Source organism: Mobula hypostoma, chromosome X1, assembly GCF_963921235.1.
Source record: "Mobula hypostoma chromosome X1, sMobHyp1.1, whole genome shotgun sequence".
In the NCBI taxonomy this organism is placed as follows: Eukaryota; Metazoa; Chordata; class Chondrichthyes; order Myliobatiformes; family Myliobatidae; genus Mobula; species Mobula hypostoma.
Window position 1 is genome coordinate 23,324,255 of NC_086128.1, and position 21,249 is coordinate 23,345,503.

The 21,249-nt window shown below is 43.9% G+C and overlaps 1 protein-coding gene across 4 annotated transcripts in view; it reads left to right on the top strand.

The window, feature by feature from the left end:
* Window positions 1–21,249, top strand: part of b4galnt1b (beta-1,4-N-acetyl-galactosaminyl transferase 1b) — a 120,340-nt gene that overhangs the window by 84,222 nt on the left and 14,869 nt on the right. For 3 of the 4 annotated variants that reach the window (XM_063037321.1, XM_063037324.1, XM_063037322.1), the window contains 2 exons: window positions 3,912–4,092; window positions 18,009–18,101. In XM_063037321.1, the coding sequence (XP_062893391.1) occupies window positions 3,912–4,092; window positions 18,009–18,101 (274 nt within the window). The remainder of the gene's footprint in view (window positions 1–3,911; window positions 4,093–18,008; window positions 18,102–21,249) is intronic. The other variant, XM_063037323.1, reaches the window with a different exon arrangement.

The following is a 21,249-nucleotide window of genomic DNA, read 5'->3' on the forward strand; positions in this document are numbered from 1 at the left end:
TAGTCACCGTCAGCCAAACAGAAAAGACTCCCTTTATTCCCACTCTTTGCCTCCTGCCAGTCAGCCAATCTTCTGTCCATGCTGGTCTCTTTCCTGTAATACCATGGGTTCTTGTCTTGTCGAGCAGCCTCATATGTGGCACGTTGTCAAAGGCCTTCTGAAGATCCAAGTAAACAACATTCACTGACTCTCCTTTGTCTATCCTGCCTGTTAATTCTTCAAAGAATTCCAACAGATTGTTAGGCAAGATTTCCCCTAAAGAAACTATGCTGACTTTGTCCTATTTTATCATGTTCCTCCAGGTACCCTGAAACCTTATCCTGAATAATAGACTCCAACATCTCTGCAACCACTGAAGCCAGGCTAATTGGCCTATAATTTCTTTTCTTCTGCCTCCCTCCTCTTGTAAAGAGTGGTGTGATATTTGCAATTTTCCAGTCCTCCAGGACCATTCCAGAATCTACTGTTTCTTGAAAGATCATTACTAATGCCTCCACAGTCTCTTCAGATAACTCTTTCAGAACCCTGGGGTGTACTCCATCTGGTCCAGATGACTTATCAACATTCAGACCTTTCAGCTTCCCAAGCGCCTTCACCTTAGTAATAGCAACAAAACTCACTCCTGGTCCCTGACACTCACGGACCTCTGGCATACTGCTAGTGTCTTCCACAGCGAAGACTGACGCAAAGTACTTACTAACTTCGTCTACCATTTTTTTGCTCCCCATTACTACCTCTCCAGCATAATTTTCCGGTGGTCCAATATCCACTCTCACCTCTCTTTTGCTCTTTATATATCTGAAAAAAACTTTTGGTATCCTCTTTGATATTATTGGCTCACTTACTTTATTTTATCGTTCCTCTCCTTATATCTTTTTAGTTGCCTTCTATTGGTTTTTAAAAGCTTCCCAATCCTCTAACTTCCAACTAAGTTTTGCTATATTATATGTCCTCTCTATTGCTTTTATGCTGTCTTTGACTTCCCTTGTCAGCCATGGTTGCCTCATCCTCCCTTCATTATTTCGATGTATCTATTCTGCACCTTCCGAATTGCTCCCAGAAACTCCAGCCATTGCTATTCCTCTGTCATCCTTGCTACTGTCCCCTTCCAATCAACTTTGGCCAGCTCCTCTCTCATGCCTCTGTAATTTCCTTTATTACACCAGTAATACTGTTATATCTGATTTTTGGTTTTCCTTTTCAAACTGCAGGGTGAATTCTATCCTATTATAATCACTGTCTCCTAAGGATTCCTTTACCTTTAGCTTCCTAATCAAATCTGGGTCATTACATGACACCCAATCCAGTATTGCCTTTACCCTAGTGAACTCTACCATAAGCAGTTCTAAAAAGTCATCTCGTAGACATTCTACAAATTCCCTCTCTTGGGATCCAGCACCAACCCGATTTTCCCAATCTACCTGCATGTTGAAATCCCCCATGATTATCACAACATTGCCCTTATTACATGCCTTTTCTATCTCCCTTTGTAATTTGTAGCCCACCTCTTTGCTACTGTTTGGAGGCTTGTATATATGTAACTCCCTTCAGGCTCTTTTTATGTTTGCAGTTTCCTATCTCTACCCACAGGAATTCTAAATCTTCTGATCCTAACTTACCCCTTTCTAAGGATTTGATTTCATTCTTTAACCAATGGAACCACCCCACCTCCTCTGCCTACCTGCCTGTGTACATATGTCCTTGGATTTTAAGCTCCCAACTCTGATCTTCTTTCAGCCACAGCTCAGAGATGCCCACAACATCATATCTGCCAATCTCTAACTGTGCTTCAAGATCATCTACCTCATTCTGTATACTGCATGCATTTAAATATACTGTAACACCTTCAGTCGTGTTTTCATCACCCTTTATGATTTCTGCCCTGTTACGCATTAACTCATCCCACTGACTGGAATTTTTGCTCTATCATCTGCCAGTACTTCCTCGCAGTCTCATTACACACTGCATCTACTTGTATCCCAACTGCCCCACTTTCAGCCCTATCACTCTGGTTCCCATTGCCTTGACAAATTAGTTTAAACTCAGCCCAACAGCTCTAGCAAACTTGCCCACAAGAATATTGGCCCCCTCGGGTTCAGATGTAACCCGTTCTTTCTGTACAGGTCATACCTTCCCCCGAAGAGATCCCAATGATCCATAAATCTGAAACCCTGCCCCCTGCATGAATTCATCAGCCACACATTCATCTGCCAAATCATCTTGTTCTTACCCTCACTGCCATGTGGATAGCCAGCAATCCCAAGATTACTACCTTTCTGGTCCTGCTTTTCAGCCTTCTACCTAACTTCCTATATTCTCCCTTCAGGACCTCTTCCCTTTTCCTACCTATGATCCTGCACCTGGGAGGCAAAATACCTTCCAGGTTTCTTCTTCACATCCACAGAATCTCCTGTCTGCTCCTGTAATTATGAAATCCCCTATTATTGCTGCAATCCTCTTCTATCCCACCCCCCCCCGTCCCCTCTGAGCCATAGAGCCAGACTCAGTGCCAGAGATTTGCTCACTGCGGCTTCTCCCTGGTAGATTGTACCCCCAAAACAGTATGGTGGATCAATAAAAAAATTGCGAGGGTCAATGGGGACATGCCAAGTTTCTTTAGTCTCTTGAGGAAGTAGGGGTGTTGGTGATTTTTCTTGACTGTGATATCAATATAGTTGGGCGGGGACGGGTTGTTGGTGATATTCATTCCTAGGAACCTGAAGCTCTCGACCCTCTTAACCTCAACACCCCCCGTTGATGTAGACAGGAACATGTGCACCACAATGACCTGTTTAGTTCCCCTGATTTAGGGACAGACAATACTGGGATTGGTGGCGATCCTGGCCAGAGTCACCTGGCTAATTCTTAGGATGGGAGGGTTGTCCAGTCATCAGCAGCTAATGTAATTAGATCCGTATTATATGGAGTCCAGAAGGATGGCGGGTGATCTTATTGAAACACTTAGATGCTGAGGGGCTTGACAGGTAGATGTTGAGATGCCCCCACTTGTGTGGGAGGTTCTAATAAGAGGACATAATACAACATAAAGGGTGGGCATTAAAACTCAGTTGCATTGGAATTTCTTCTTGCAGTGGGAAGTGAATTTCTGGAACTCTCTGCCCCAGTAGATTGTGGAGGCCAAATTATTGGGGGTTTAAAGAGAAGGGAGATCTGTATCCATATCTAAAGAAAGATGTGTGGCCATGGAAAAGGTGCAGAAGAGGTTTACAAGAATTATCTTGGGACTGAAAGGCTTAACATATGAGGGGGATTTAATGCATCAGGGCCTGTACTCAATGGAGTTCAGAAGGATGAGGGGGGACCTCACTGAAACCTACCAGATACCGAAAGGCCTGGATAGAGTGAATGTGGAGAGGGTGTTTCCATTAGTAGGAGAGTTTAAGATCTGAGGCACAGTTTTTGAATAAAGGGATGTCCCTTTAAAACTGAGATGAAGAGGAATTTCCTCGGCCAGAGAGTGGTGAACCTGTGAAACCCATTGCGACACACAGCTGTGGAGGCCAAGTCATTGATATCTTTAATGTAGCAATTGATAGGTTTTTGATTGGTAAGGGGTTTTAAGGATTATGGGGAGAAGGCAGGAGAATGAGGTTGAAAAGAAATGCTACAATTGAATAGCAAAGCGGACAATTCTACTCCGATATCTACTGGTTCATCTTATGGAGGTATATTTTTGAAAACTGGGGAATTGAGGTCTCTAGGAAACTTGCTCAGGAAAAGGTCTGGGGTAAGTCAGTTTGTTGAGTGGCAGGTTAGGCTTAAGAGGCCAATTGGCCTAATCCTCCTCCTAGTTTCCTGTGACCTTAACAACATATGACATAGCACATGACTGTGCAGATGTCCTCTGCTCCAACCTTCACACCGCTCACTCAGCCTCTTGTCTCCCACAGGTGAACCTGACAGCATCTTTGGGGACTTTTGACGTGGCAGCTGAGGTCGATGACGTGACAATCGAAGGTGTTGGGCAGATGCACCTGTCCCTCTCGAGCTCTCAGGTGGACAACCTGAACCGGCAGCTTCAGTTCGTCACCTACACCAACACCGTCTTCAACCCCAACACTGCTGATACAGGTGCGTATCTAGGACACAGAGCCACCCAAAAATGGGAAGAAAGTAATGAGCTATACTGTAGAGGGGGAAGAACAGGTGGGGAATAAGTCAGATCAGAGATGTTGTAACAAACTTGCTTGACTTTGTTGTAATCTGCAGTAAGGTCTTAATCTGGCAGCTGGAGTGATGATCCCATTAGTTACATACCGACTGCGGTGTTTATCTGATGAAAGGAGGTGGTATGAAGTTGGATGACCTTTCTGTTAGATAGCTAATCATTGCACATGAATCAGGAAGTGAAGATTTTCTGGGTAGTGAATCTAAGATAATGGAACTTTGTTTTTAATATGATATCTGTGTTGCAGGGTAGATTTGATTGAATCAATCAAAATAGCCTTGGGAGAAGATGTATTACATAGGACAGAAACAGGCCATGCAATCCAGTTGTCCTGTGCAGATGCTTCTTCTGTTCTATGCCAAACTCCTCCCATCCTTTTCATCTCACCCAATCAGCATACTGATTCACCCTCTTGTACTTCTCGAACTGACTACATCCGTGCCATTTAGCCCAGTTATGCATTGTGATACAGATTCTCATCATCGAGGGAATTTCTCCAAAGCCTCCCACTGGATTTATCAATGACTGTCATTTTGGTGCTTGGGCTCTCCCTCTTCAATGTGGAAACATTTCTTACTGAAAGCAATTTTAGTTGCTTTCAGTCCACCCAGTTTCTCAGAGCCGGCGTATTAGTACTTTCAGTGTATTATGAGGTAAATTCCAGTAGTTGTTTCAACAAGCAATCTGCTGGAGGAATTCAGCGAGTCGAGCAGCATTTATGGAAGGGAAAGGACGATCGGTGTTTCCGGTTGAAATCCTGCATCATTTCCTTTCTCCTTACAGATGCCGGTTAACCTGCTGAGTCCGTCCAGCAGATTGTGTGTTGCTCCAGGTTCTGATATCTGCATTCTCTGTTGTCTCCCTTTCTTGTTTGCTTGGCTCCGTTGAAAATGCCAAGTTAGGAGAAGCAAAATGTTTCCCAAATAAAGCTTTTCGCAAGAAAATGCTGTTGTCAATGGCTAGTCTTCTTAATGTTTTTGTTAAGTTATGAAACTTCCTGTGATAAGGTTGATGGATCTTGTTCAAAATGGTTACAGAAGATACTTGAGGTATTTGAAATAAATCTCCATTCCTTTGTCAATAGATTTTGTTTCTTGTTCATGCATAATTCCACCTATCATATGTTCCTAACTGGCTGCATCACCGTCTGGAATGGAGAGGTGGGGGGGGGGGCGCGGTGGGAGGTGGTGGTGGTGTGCCCACTGCACAGGATCAAAACGAACTGCAGAGAATTGTAAAATTAGTCAGCTCCGTCATGGGCACTAGCCTCTGTAATATCCAGGACATCTTCAACGAGCGATGCCTCAAAAAGACAGTGTCCATCATTAAGGACCCACATCACGCAGGACATGCCCTGTTCTCATTGCTACCATCAGGAAGGAGGTACAGGAGCCTAAAGGCACACACTCAACGATTCCAGAACAGCTTCTTGCCCTCTGCCATCCGATTTCTGAATGGAAGTTGAACCCATGAACACTACTTTTTTATTTCCATTTTGCACTACTTATAAAATTAAACTATTTAATATCTACTTACTGTAATTCATGGTTTTTTTCTCTGTTATTTTGTATTGCATTGCACTGTTGCCACAAAGACAACAAATTTCACCATGTATGCTGGTGATGATAAACCTAATCCTAATTCTGATTCTGATTCTTAATCTGTCCTCATATTTAAAGATTACCTGGTGGTTTTCCACACATTTGACACATTTCTCTCACTTCTCTCTGCTTTAAGCTTGTGCAATAGAGTGCGTGTATGAACCTAAATATTGTGTTAAGAGACTTGCTTTTGCATGTACATTATGTGCACGTTTTTATGTGTGCCTTCAACTCTGGAATCCCTTCCCTCAATCTCATTCTTCCCTTAAAACTCTGCTCAAATCCTATCTCTTGATAGGTCTTCTTCAACTCAGTGCCCTTTTTTGTTATATTATGCTTGGATCATTTTGTTGCCTCAAAGCTCCATATAACTAAGTGAAATTTTTGGTGTTGTAGCTTTATTTAGGCACTCGTGTGACACTAATTGTGCAAGTTAAAACTGTAAAGTATGGCTTATTATTTTTATTTAAATTAAGCTGAAGTAAAACTCCAATAGTCTGATTTACTTGGGTCCTTGGTGCTGGACTGTACTGATGGATTTTTGACACATACTCTTGCACGTACCACAGCCACCACTAATTCCTGCTGTTAGAGACTGGAGGGGAAGAGATGAAGTTTTCTCTCCTCGAGGGTGGAGTTTGGAGACCATCCTAATGCAGCGCTGAGCAGCAAAGGGTGAGGGATGGCAGAGATCAGCAGCAGCCTGGAATGCTCCTGAGGTCAGGAAGCTGGGAGTCGCACAGGCCTTCAGGGACATGGCAGCCTGAGCACATGTGAGTGCAGGGGAACATGGGGTGAATAAAATTTGATTGTTCTGGGAAGCTCAAAGGTCGATCAGAAGTCCAGATTGAAGCCCGAAGGTCAATCGAAGTCCACAAGTCAATGCCCAGTGGTCGGAGTCCTGAGTCTGTAAATTTCTGCAAGTCCCCTGGGGAAGCTGAAGGCCTAGTGTCTGCAAATCCATGAGTCTAGCAGAGGCTGGAGGCCGAAGTGGACTCTGGAGTTCGAGGAGTATGTATGTGAGTGTGTGTGTATGTACTTTAGGAGGGAGGAACAGGGCTTGTTTTGCTGTTGTTGCTTTGCCGTTCGGTATGTTCTGTTTTGTTGTGTTCTGTCTTGTTCTGCCAAGCATTGTGGGCATGCTTTCTTGGCAACACTTGCAGGCTACCTCCAGCACACTCTTGAGTGTGCAGGCTGTTAATGCAAACAACACGTTTCGATGTATATGTGATAAATAATTCTAAATCTCAGTCAATAAGGACTGTCGGTTTCAGACCAGTAAGGTTGAAAATCATGCTGGAGATGTATTTTGAGTGCTGTACGATGTTGACATTATGTGGGGGCGGCGGGGAGGGGGAAGTTTCACACTAGTAAACGGTGCTAGTGCAAATGAAAATCCCACTGAAAAGTCAAATTTCCCACTCAGCGCCAAAGCAACAAACATGGAGCATGGTATTGTTCATTATGACTTGCTGATACAACACTGCTCTCAGTGTAGCTGTGTGAAGGAATTTCTAGGTCCTGGTGTTTCAAAAACTGTGACTATCCTGATACTCTTTTGGGAATGCAGAAGGTCATTAGACATCATGGTAACACAGCCACTATTAAGGCTCAAATGACAAAGACAAGATTTTATTGCGTTTCAACGACTTTACTTTCCCTGTTCAAGTTCAGTGCATGAGGGCGGCCATCTTCTTACCCACAATCCCCCCACCACCACCCCTCGCAGGCATGCCCATAACCAGGAAAGTGAAAATCCTAACTGAATGCTTACACAGCCCAATTGAACAGAACTCAATAATTTCCTATCTTTTTTTTTGTATATATTAGAAAATAAAAATGCTATCAATTGAAATGTCCATTAGGTTGTGGGAATTAGTTCTAACCCTAGATGTTGATACAGTTCACTAAGTGCCTTTAGCAGCACAAGAGTTGGTTCTTTGTGAGCCAGTCAGCTAGTTGTTCCCTTGTAGTTGACCACAGCATGTGATGAACTTTCTGTGCTTGGATGAGTTCTTTGATGCTGCTTATCTCTAGACGAAGCCTCTCCTCTGTAACTGACTTGGTGGATTTGGCGTCAACCAGAGAGCTGTTGTCTGTGACACAAGATATTTGCAGACTGTTCTTCTTTGGGTCAGCATGGACAAGCTGAGAATAGAGTGTGGCCAGATAAACAACATTGTCAATACCATCAGACATTGCAAGAGTTTCTCCTGCCGGTGTACTACGTATAACTTTTCAGATCCTTTGATTGCCAATAGGGAGGTGAAAATCTTCCCTCTTCTCCCATTGGAACAATAAAATGCCCCCTTTAGTCCCTCCATCAGGAAAATTTCCAAGTGAGGTATCACTGAAGACAACGAGCCTCAGTGAGCCATCTTTTCCAGGCTGTTGAAACTTCAGGACTACTTTTTCAGATTGAATTCTGTGCACTATCTTGTTTGCCTCATGTGAAGTTTGTACTGGGGCATTTTTTTGTGCTGGATGCCAAGTTGCAGGCATCAAACCTAATGTCAGGTCTGCTCTGCCTTGGCACCCATAGTATCTGACCTGTCTTTGACCTGAGCTGTTCAGCTTCAGCTTCACTGAGGTGTGCATGCCGCTGTGTGGCACGTGAGGATTCCATGCGGATTGCCTGAAGATTCCTGATGTAGCTTTCTTGGTGCAGTTGTACTGTTCCATCAACAGCAAGGATGTCTGTCCCTACAGAGCAGAATCTGTCATGTTCCTCCCGTCCAACCTGAAAGGCTGACTTTAGCTGAGGGATAACTATTGTGGCAAAGTTTTGTGAGCTCCCCATATGAAGTCATCTACATGACAGGCAAGTACATGACATTCCAATCACAACATTCTGAATTTTGCTAGTGAAAAACAGCTGGATCCACTTGTGACGTCTTTCCAACTGTTTTCAACATTATTTCCTTGACCTTTTTATACCAGTAGAGTGATGCAGCTGCTAGACCTTACACACACTTTGTGAGTTTCCACAGTGTTCCTTCATTTCTGGCTTCATGCGGGAATTGAATGTAAATGTCACGTGACAGCTCCACTCCCTATAAGAACGTAGATTTTATGACCATGAAGTGGGGTTGCCAATGCTTTTGACGTATCACTGAGCGAAGTAGTCGGAGAGACTCTGATGCACATGTTGGTGAGTCTTTTTGGAGTTCCTCTATGTTCAGTTCCTAGCCACAAGGCATGCTTTTGGTGCAATTCCTGCTGGGGTTTATTTCAGGGTGTATGCCCATCTTGTAGACACTGTCTTTTGACCAATGTCTCTGACTTCCTCAAATTCTTTCTTCAACAACTAACTTCATCCTGTTTTGCAGATTCAAATGACACCTCCTTAGTTACTAGGACATCTTCATCTTGACATTTCTCAGATGGTCCAGCCTGATCTATACTTGGTTCAATATGAAGTCTGTCTCCACTGACATGTCAGGTGACCCTGCGGTGCCAGTGACCCTGGCTGGTTCTAGGTAATTCAAGTTGTACCAACTTTTGTTTCTCCCAGTGGCTTTGCCTGCTCATCCTAAGGCTTCAGCTTTGCATCAGATGCCAGTGTCTTGGACTACAAAACTCAGTTCATCCTGTTTTAAGCCTGAAACTTCCATGTTGTCTTTGCACCTGTTACGATTTCTGTTCAAGCAAGTTTGTAGAGTCCCCAACTGCACTCCCTGTGCCACTGTTGGGTCCTCAGCACTGTCTGTGCTATGTGACACTCGATTAGCTAAGTGCTTTTCATTTTCGTGACATTCTCCATGGAGTTCCGTTCGTCTTTAGTTAGTGCTTTAAGTAGTCTGGAATGTTGCACTCTCACATATGTACCTCCATGTCTCATGAATACCACAACTCTATCCTGACCAATGACAATTCCAAGACCTTTCCATTCTGTCACTCTGGTCTTTTGCAATACATTTTGTCCCATGTCTCATATTTCTCATCTGCAGTGCCAAAATATGTTTCGCAAACCATTCACTCCTTATAGTGCCCTCTAGAGCAGGTGGCCTATCAACTAATACAGAGTGAAGGTTTGGATTCTGACCAAACACGTTGATATGGGTTATAGCCGTGTACATTGTACATGGTATTCTTCGCCAGAAGGCCCCAGTCCAGGGCTGTGTTCCAATCACAGCCATTGCTTTCCTTTACCTTCAGCATTATTTCAGTAAGTATTTGATTGTGTCGTTCCAGAAATCCATTACTCCAAGGACTGTATGCCGCTATTGTCTGTGTTTCTATGTTAAAGTTCTCCAGCATATCTTTGAATTCATCATTATTAGATTTGCCACAATTATTACTGAATGTTTTATGTGGTGAGCTATGCACACTTATCCAGGAATGGATGAAGTTTTTTACGATCTCTGAGGGTCTCTTTGTATTTACAATGCTACCAGCACTGAAATGTGTGAACCCATCAATGATGTGGAGATACCACGTAGGTCTACTGCTATTGTTTCATTGTATTCAGATGCTAGTGGCAGACCAACCATAGGCCTGGGCTTGGGCTTTACAAACTTTTGGCATGTCTCATAGCTGTCAATTACCTGCTTTAGAATAGAAAAGTACTCTGCATCTTTGTTTCCTGAACTCCTGGGCAGTTTCTGAAGTCTATCAGTCAAAGCGTGTCCAAACTGCTTGTGAAGGTTGGGCAACACTTTGCGTTTCTCATCTAGGGTCATGTTCTCTGTGACAATTAGTACTTCATTCTCACATTGATTCTCAGTAATGTCTTTATCTAGACTGTTCAAACAGTACTGTCCAGAGCCGGTCACCTCAAGAGACACTGCCTGTTGAAACATCATTGCTTGGTCATTCTCCATATCCATAACTGCCCCTGCTTTCTTTAGAGATGTAATGGAATGTTCATTGGTACCACCTCTGTTTCAAGGTAACATTTTGTCTGCCCTATTTTTGTGGGAATTTTCACCCTTTTGGTAGAATAATATTGTACCGTATAGCCTACAGTATAATAAGGGACTACTTTATGTTTTAGTAACACGTCGTTGAATGCGCTATTAGGCGCATATTGAGCATGTGCTGTTAGGTGCATATTGATTTGTACGTGTGTGCCGAGTTCGGTTTCTGCCAGTAAAGAACCATGAACCTTAGCTCCCGTCTCCAGCGTTTTTATTAATAGCGTAGTTGTGTAACCAGGCCACATACACAACAAATTCGCAATGAGGTTAATGAACCTACATCGTATCAGAACGCCGTGTTTTAATTGATAGCGACACTCGGAAGAAGAGCGCAAGGAACGAGCCAAGGAGCAGGAGAAGGAGGCAGAGCGAGGCCGCGAGTCTGAAAGGAAACAGGATCACAGCCGGGGTCGGGCATGTCGGGAGACCAAGAGACGCAGTTGGAGCTGCAGCACGTCCAGCCGAGACCACAGCCGGCGCTGACCCCCAGGGGATGAGGCTTGGCCTGCCCCAGAAGGGAGATTAAAAGGAGTGACACACGCATCTAGACGGAGTGCACTCGCGGCGCTAACAAAAAGGACATGTGAATCAAAAAGAAAACAAGGGGAAAACGGGCTAAATTAACATAACATAGATGGTGATGATTGGAACCATTAAAGCATTTGATGGTGGCATTGAAGACTGGGCAATTTACATTGAAAGAGTGGAGTTATATTGTGAGGCTAACGGTGTTAATGATGAAAAGAAAGCCAGCGTCTTACTCAGTATTATGGGAGCAAAAACATATGGGCTGCTACGGAGCTTGTTAACCCTTGAAAAGCCAGCTGACAAAATGTTCCAGCAAATAGTAGACACTCTCCAACAACATTTAAACCCCAAACCATTGGTCATTGCTGAAAGACTTAAATTTCACAAACGGAATCAGAGCAAAAATGAAAGCATTTCTGAATATTGTGCTGAATTGTGCAAATTATCACAACATTGTCAATTTGGAGCTGGTCTATCAGACGCATTGAGGGACAGGTTAGTGTGTGGCATGCACTGTGAAACCACACAGAAGAAGCTCCTGGGTGAAAAAGACCTTACATTAGAGATGGCGCTGAACATTGAAATATCAACGGAAGTAGCAACACTGGATACAACAAAAATCTCTGGAATATGCTACCAATAAAATGTCACTGAACAGAAATGAAGGAAAGAAATGTTACCATTGTGGAAACATGTCGCATGACCCTGATGACTGTTGGTTTGCAGACAAAGAATGCAGAAACTGTGGCAAACAGGGCCACATTGGCAGAGTATGCAAAGCTAGTCAACAGCAGAAAAAGGGCAAAATACAGAGAAACAAGAAACCCCAGAAAGGAAAACACAACAATGTACACAAAATGGAAGAAAGCAATTCTGATGAAAACGACTCAGACGAAAGTGAATTGTCTTGTCTGCAACTTCACAGTGTGAAAGAGACAGATGATCGAAGAGTAATAAGGATCACTCCACAAGTGGCAGGCGTGAGACTGAAAATAGAGTTGGACACAGACTCAGCTTTAACAGTGATCTCTGTACATGACTACAAATGACTGTTTTCTCACATACTTCTGAAACGAACTAAACTACTGCTAAAGACTTACACAGGACAGAAAGTGTGTCCCAAAGTTAAAATTAAAGTGACAGTGACCTATAGAGACAAAAAAAAACACAGCTGAACCTCTGGACCACCGTTGCTGGGACGTGAATGGCTCAGGAAAAATCCAGTTGGATTGGCACACCATCAAGGCACTAGATGTGTCAACAAAGGAGGGCAGCTTGAGGGTGGGGGGAAGATATCTGCAGCTCTCCTCTCACCCATTGTCGACTATTACAATGACGAGGAGGAGCTAGACAGCGTCGACGATGAGGACGAACGCAGTATCCGTGGCCGCAACTCAGAGGAAGATACAGAGGATGCAAGGGAGACAGATATTTCCAATAAGCAGGATGATGAAGACTACCTGGAAGTAAAAGAACAGATGTACCAGGAGAAATTGACATCTCCCAAAAGACAGCTACAACAGTTACAGGAAGGCACCTTGCAGGAGTATCAGAAAAGGATGAAGAAACTAGATCAACAATACAAGGAAAGAATACGAAGTGCAGAGCTTTTTCTGCAACTGGAGACAGAACAAGTGGAAAGGAATTATTTTAAAGAGAAGAAAGCAGCAGTGAAGGAATTTGAAGATAAATAGTTAGAAGAAAAGAAAAAGATGATTGAGAATGAGAGGCTAACAATGGAACTCACAGGAGATTCTATAGAGGTAAAGGCAATAATGACTAGGAAACTAAGGAGGAGATCTAATGATCCTGTTCCAATTACAGACAAAAGACGAAAACCTGCACCTGCACAGTTAAATTACTTGTTAACAGATGAACAGATAATGGAAGATCTGCAAACTCTCAATAAGCTTAAATCTCTGAAAAGACCAGCATCTCTGTCTTCTCCTGAGCATCTTCCCAGCACTCCTGCTGAATCACCAGCACAAAGATATGAAGCACGGATAGAAGATGGAAAGTTATATTACGATAGGAGATGATATCATAAAGGTCAGGCTATCTATTTGGAATCTAAGGAGAATACAAAGATTGGCTGTGTAATTAGCTCAGTTGGAACAAATGAGATATGGGTAAGGAAGACAAGTGATAGCACAAAGATGCGTATATATCTCGGACAGCTGCACAGAGGAGTTTCATTTTACAGAGACGATCTGCTGCCTAGAACTCTTAGCAAGTTGGAGGCTCACATCTTCTTAACTCCCTATGCTCAGAGGTCAACTTTTCATGACTGTTATATGGAAATCTGTATTAAAACAAACAAGTTTATTGACAGAAGTTACCCGGAGAGGCAGAGAAGACCCCACCCCCCCAAGAGACTTGAGTTATAAATGGGTCTTACAGACCAAAAGTCAAAAAAAGGCTTGTTATAATTTGATATTATAATGTTACTTTGTTATCATTTGATATTATTAAGTTACTAAGTAAACAAATGGTAGGTGTTTGTACATTAAGGGTAAAATATTTGTTTAGCAAAATGCCCCAATTAAAAAAAACAGTTGATACACTATTAAAATAAAAGGGGAGGAGTGTACCATTTAGCCTACAGTATAATAAGGGACTACTTTATGTTGTAGTAACATGTCATTGAATGCGCTATTAGGTGCATACTGAGCATGCGCTATTAGGCGCATATTGATCTGTATGTGTGTGCCCAATTCAGTTTCTGCCAGTAAAGAACCATGAACCTTAGCTCCCGTCTCTAGCGTTTTTATTATAACCAGGTCACATACACAACAAATATAATCTTCCCATCTCCAAATTTGAATGCTTTGTAACTGGGCGTATCTGTGTTCAAGTGACAAGAGAGGCTTATTGTCATTTAACTACATACATGTATATAATGTATAATGTATATAGAAACGAGATGTTTCTTTGAACCAGGGTTTAAAACACATAACACACAATAACTTATGAAGTAAGGATAAAGTCTAGAGATGAGTGACATATAAATAACAAACTAAAGTGCATTAATGTTAAATATCATAAGGTATGAAACAGATTAACCAGTGACGCATCAAATACGATGTGGTTGGGAGTTCAGAAGCCTCGTGGCCTGGGGGAAGGAATTGCTTCTCATCCTGACCATTCTTGCTTTAATGCATCATAGTCTCCTGTCTGATGGTAGAAAGTCAAAGAGGATGCTGGATAGATGGGTGGGATCCTTAATAATACTAAGGGCCCTGCGTATGCAGTGCTGCTGATAAATGTCCCTGATGAATGGTAGGGAGACCCCTGTGATTCTCTCGGTCATTCTCACAGTCCTCTGTAGGGACTTCCGATCTAATGCTCGACTGTTCCCAGACTGGATGGAGATGTAACTTGTCAGGATGCTCTTAATGGTGCTCCTGTAAAACACAGTTAAAATGGGGTGTGGGGTTGGACCCTTGCTTGCTTCAATCTTCTTAGGAAGTGGAGGTGCTGCTGTGCCTTCTTGTTCAGGGAGATGATATTAAGAGACCATCCGTGATGTGAATTCCCAGGATCTTGGAGCACTTAACTCTCTCTGGAGGAGCCATGTATTCACAGAGGGGGATGGTTTGTCTGAACCTTCCTGAAGTCTGCAATCATTTCCTTTCACCAACTTATGCACTTCATTGTGGTTTAGCTCACTTATAGAAACACAGAAACATAGGAAGCCTACAGCACAATACAGGCCCTTCGGCCCACAAAGTTGTGCTGTACATGTCCCTACCTTAGAAATTACCCCTGACATCTCCTCTGTACCTACTCCCCAGCACCTTAAACCTGCGTCCTATTGTGGCAACCACTTCAGCCCTGGGAAAAAGCCTCTGACTATCCACACGACCAATGCCTCTCATCATCTTATACACCTCTATCAGGTCACCTCTCATTCTCTTTCACTCCAAAGAGAAAAGGCCGAGTTCACTCAACCTATTCTCATAAGGCATGCTCCCCAATCCAGGCAACATCCTTGTAAATCTCCTCTGCACCCTTTCTATGGCTTCCACATCTTTCCTGTAGTGAGGTGACTAGAACTGAGCACAGTACTCCAAGTGGGGTCTGACCAGGGTCCTATATAGCTGCAACAGTACCTCTCGAAGTTCAATCCCACGATTGATAAAGGCCAATACACTGTATGCCTTCTTAACCACAGAGTCAACCTGCTCAACTGCTTTGAGTGTCCTATGGACTCAGACCCTAAGATCCCTTTGATCCTCCACACTGCCAAGAGTCTTACCATTAATACTATATTCTGCCATCATATTTGACCTACCGAAATGAACCACCTCACACTTATCTGGGCTGAACTCCACCTGCCACTTCTCAGCTCAGTTTTGCATCCTATAAATGTCCCACTGTAACCTCTGACAGTCCTCCACACTATCCACAGCACCCCCAACCTCTGTGTCATCAGCAAGCTTACTAACCCATCCCTCCACTTCCTCATCCAGGTCATTTATAAAATTCATGAAGAGAAGGCGTCCCAGAACAGATCCCTGAGGCACACCACTGGTGACCGACCTCCATCCAGAATATGACCCGTCTACAACCACTCTTTGCCTTCTGTGGACAAGCCAGTTCTGGATCCACAAAGCAATGGATCCACTTACATGGGTTTCAAGCTATTTACTTCCACACACTGTGCACATACATACTGTGTCAATAACAGCAGATCCTAGAGATTCTATCATCAAAATTTCTGCCTCAGATGTCTCTGCAGTAGTAAATGATTCCTTTACAAACAATGTGATATGGCACTCTTCTACATCTTCAGGTTTGTAATTTTCTTCAGTTAGCCTAACTTGTTCGGTTCTGTGCGGACAGTTTCTTCTTTCATGGTAGATACTTTGACACACCGCACATTTCGATCTCCCTCTGTACTTGTTTAATGAATTTGTGCTCGGTAATGTTACCCTCGTCTGGTGGCTCTGGGACTGCTACTTGTTATACTCTCGTTTCTGCTCAGTGAAGTATGCTGTTTCCTGACTTAAACTAATTCCAAGTGTTGTCTTGGTGGCCCTTTCTCCAAAAATCCTCTTCAGTGCCAGTTTCATGGATGTAAGTGTAAGTCCTGACACTCGCTGTCTGTCTTTTTTGTCTAGACTTGCAGAATCCAACAATTTAAAAGCTAATACAGTGCCGGGAGGTTCCATTTTGTATTTACACATGCGACTGTGCTTTTGTTCAAAATCAATAATATAATCAGCTATATTTCTAGAACTGTCTCTGGAAATTTTATCAAAGTCTAAATATGCCTTTTCTCTGTCATCTTTGTTCAAGTCCTCCACCAAATTTCCCATCCTGGCCTCTCTTGCTCTTCTCAAAGTTTACAGCTCAACTGCAAGGGCCTGCTTCTTCTTCTCAAGCTCTGTAAAATGAGTCCATATTCCAATTTCATTTCTCCAGCTTTCGTAAGGCTTGCTCTTGTCAAATGCCGGCGTGATCCTATAATTGGAAACCATCCTCTGTTACCACTGTTAATGCCCGAACAACGAAGACAAGATTTTCTTTTGTTTAAACAACTTTACTTGCTCCGTTCAAGTTCAGTGCATGAGGGCCACCATCTTCTTACACACAATCCACCCCCCCCAACCCTCGCATGCATGCCCAAATAAATACTTACACAGTCCAAATGACAGAACTCAACACCAGTTTTAGCCATTTTCCTGGGACGCTTTGGAGACCTTCTGCATAAGATTGAGCTAAGGACATTACAACTGTATCAGTGTCGCAGCTCAGTGAGGAGCCAGGTTCAAGTCCGAGTCAAGTTAACTTTATCATCATGTGCACTAGTATGGTGAGTTACAGATACAATGAAAAACTTGCTTTCAGCAATGTCATAGGCACATAGGTATGGACAAGACACAGAACACGTTATTCTTAAATTGTACATAAATTATACTACACAGTGAGTAAACGACTGTGCAAAAGCAAGACTTAGTGGAAGGGAAAAGGCACAAGCAGAGGTACATAGTAGTGCAAGAGGAGGTCCATGGTGTCCTGTTGCTGAGGTGGTGCCAGGGTTGTGCAGGTTGGTTCAAAAACCTGATGGTTGAAGGGAAGTAGCTATTCTTGAACCTGGTGGTGTGAATCTTCTGTACCTCCTGTCCAATGGTAGCAGCAAGAAGAGGGTGTGACCCAGAAAGATGCTGCCTTTTTGAGGAAGTGCCTCGTGTGGATACTGTCAATGGTGGGGAGGGCTGTGGCCAGGGTGGAATGGGCTGTGTCCTCTACTCTCTGCAGGCTTGGTTATCCCTCAGTCTGCTGAGCTCTCAGATTGAATAAGAAAGATCACTTCCTGGTGATGGGGGGGGGGGGCTTCAACTTGTTTGTTTATCCCTAAGATCTGGACTGACAGTTGAGTGCATGGGTACATATCCCTTGGTCCTCCCTCTGCTGACCCCTCATGGTCAAAAGATGGGATTGTGATGCCTCCGACAGTCGAATAGTGCAGATTCAAACAAGGCAAGTTCCTACTTTCGGCTGGAAGTGGAGGCGGCCAGACTCATGGAACTGCTGACCACCTCTCCTTTCCCCACCCTAGCATCGAGGAGCAGGCGTGAAGGCTGCATTTATTGTGTAAAACAAAATAGCTTGGATGGGCGAGAGTTAGGGTGGGCACCGTGTGCGTTGTCAGAGCTGGCTGGCCATGAGGCCTATTCTGTGGGCTGTGGCGCAGCGGTCACAGCTGTCCGGTGTTTCACGTGTTAACTGCTGCCGCTCTCAGTGTGTGTGTTTTACATCTTGCAGTGCAGCTCGAGACAGACGGACACCAGGCATTTTTTGTCATCAAAATCCGACATGCCACCATCCCAAAACTATACAGCTCCGGAGACCAGCCAGGTCAGTGCTATTAATCCTGGATTAATAGAGATGTCCCCTCAAAGTCCCTCCAGCCAATTTAGCCACAGGCACACTCCCTAGCCTTTAGAGGTCCTGGTTAATGCAGACGTGTGTAATGTAGCTTTGAATGTGACTGAAATCCCCAGATTTTTGCTGTAACAAAGTATGTTTGCTGAGGCTCTGCATGACTTTGCAAGGCAGCATTCCTGTAGTCAATTCCCTCCTTTTTCCAATTGGTCCTGCTCCCTAAATGCTGCAGGGTAGGAAATATAAAAAAATGCAGTAGGGCGCAAACAGAGTAACCAGCAGACATTGCTGCTCGGTGGGCGAACGTCAGTCACGCAACTGCGCCAATTTTCAATAAGCGCACAATTGCTGCAATGTTCATGATCACCGTTTCACTGTGTGAACTTGTGAAACTTCTCTATCGTCCTGTTAGCTCAGTGCCTGAGCCGGCCTAGTTTCTCAGGTGCCAATTCACTGGCCTCAGTGACAATGTCCCTTTCCCCCTGCTCCTTGGCAGTGTCAGCAACTGAGGAACTCCTGGGGTCTCTGGGTCACTATTACCCCCTTCAGTGGCACTGCACTGAGTCCAGTGCAGGGGGCTTATCTGTAGGAGGAGCTGAGTTGCCTGCTGCAAGATGTCTGATCAAATCCCTCCGAGACATTGCAGAATCTTCACAGGCAGCAATGTACTTCATGAGATGTACTGATTGCTATTAACTGTTCAAGGAAAGTAGCCACTTTGTGCATCGCAAGATCCCAGTAAAGGCAATGAGATGAGTGACCATTGCATCTATTTCATTCTTGTTCCTTATTAAAGGAGAAAAATTGACTTTGAGTCCAGCTCTTTGGGTTGTGCCATTTCCCAACATTGGGTCTGTAGCCTTCTATGCATTTGGATTTCAACTGGTCACTTAAATACTTCTTAGACCACCCCCTCAGGCAGTGCATTCCAGATTTTAACCATTCCCTGGGTGAAAATGTTCTTCCTCAAATCTCCTACAACTTGCTTTAAACCTAGACATAGATCCTTCTGCTAAGAGGTGAAGTTTCTCACTGGCTACCCTACCCGTGCCCGTTATTATGTGAAGTGAGGCGAAGGCCTTCATCAGTCAGAGTTGACAATGGACGTTGTGTCCTAGCTGTCTAGATACACAGCCCTGGGCAATAGGATATGGAGAGCAAGCTGTTGCCCATGTAGCAAGCTCCCCCTCCCATTCTCCATGTAGCTGATGAACCCAAAGGAACGGCAGAGACCAGTATAATTTGGTACCAGCAGCGTTGCAGGAGTTGCCAGTCAGCACTGAACTCAATGTAGGACTGCCTTAGGGACTCCAGCTCCAGACTTTCCCCTCAGGGTTTACTCCAGAAGCCTTCCCCACGAGTGGGTATAGCCACAAGACAGCGGAGGTTTGAGATCAGCGCTTTCCTTCTCCTAGATGAGCTGCCAACCACAGCTGACGAGCCCCATCTGCCCGAAGTGACTGGTTTTAAGGTGCCAGTAACCCACCTTTGCCCCTTCTCCTGTCAGTGGAAATGGTTTCAACAGGCTAGTAGTTAAGCCACTCATGAAAGCTAGGAGCTGGATCTGGTTGTCACAGGCTATTTGAGGTGCACACCACTGGGAGCATTTAATAGGTAGTGGGAGCTTGTCCCCATTACCACCCCCCGGCTATAATAACCTTAAGGAACCACTGTCACATTCCCTGTCAGTCTTTTCTATTCTGAGGAAACATTCCATCCCAGGCAGCACCCAGCTGAATCTCCTCTGCACCCTCTCCAGTGCAGTCACAATGTGGTGAACAGAACCACCCACAGTACTACAGCTGTGGCCTAACAGATGTTGTATAAAGTTGGACCACAACCTCATTCTATGTTCCAGCTAATGAAGTCATGTATCCCATATGCCTTCATCACTACGTTATCTACCTGCCTTTAGGGATCCTAAGACTTGTACATGAAGGTTTTTCTGCTCTTCAGTGTTTCCTAGGGTGCTACCATTTACTTTGCCCAAGCGTTAATAATCCTCTCAAAAATTATCACCTCATATTTTTCAGATTTCTCTGCCTCACTTTATCAATGCTGTTCTATAGCCAAAGATCACCTTCCTCACGATCACACCAACTGTGAACTTCCTAATCATACCCCTCATATGTATAAGGCTACATGGCCTTGGATCCGATATCATCTTACATTTTAAACTATCTCCCTTATGGGATGTTACCAACAATCCATGTAGACTGAATCAACTATATTACCCTTGTCAACATACTTGTTTACTCCACAAAAAAAATTCAGTCACATTGGTCAGACAGGATTTCCCCAACAAACCATATGACTCTCCCTGCCTTTGGTTAATCCTAACTTGATAAACCCTTGCCTTTCCAAGTGCAGATAAATCCTGTTCCTCTGGATTTTTTTTTCCAGTAACTTCACCACTGACTCATAGTTAAAGGTGGGAGCTCTTGTGACACATTGCCCGTGCAAAGTTGACAGCTGTGGATCTCACTTGAAGATTCTAGCTGCACATTAGACCTCTTCGGATTGTATCTCTGTGGGAGACTGATATTTCAGAGGAGTGAGAGGGACTGGTGCCCAGGGGTTGTGCGACTCCGAAGGGATCCCCCTCAAATTTGATTCTGATGTATTATAAAGGAGTTTTGTAAGACAGATGATTCTAAGTCGGAGGATTGATACGCATGTTATAAATGTAGGCTACTTTTAGCAAGGAGCTACAAAGTGGGCTGAGGACCAAGACCCACCACCACACACGGGTGCACATACTGTAGCTAGTGAGCCAAAAGTTGACCAAAGCATTTAAAAGGTTAAAGCCACCATTTTATACAACAAGGAATCCGTTGGAAGAACTCAGTGAGCTGAGCAGCATCTGTGGAAGTCAAGTCCTGATGCAAGGTTTTGACCTGAAATATTGATAATTCCCTTCCCTCCCACAGTGGCTGCTGGACCCACTGAGTTCCTCCGGCACATAATTTGATGTTCCAGATGTCTGCAGTGTCTGGTGTCGGCAATGTTTCACACATCCCCATAAGAAGCAGTTGTCCCTGTCCACACCACTAAATAACACCACAGCACACTGATCAGCTGACCATCTCAGTCACCAAATAAAAATCAGATGAGTTAAGGA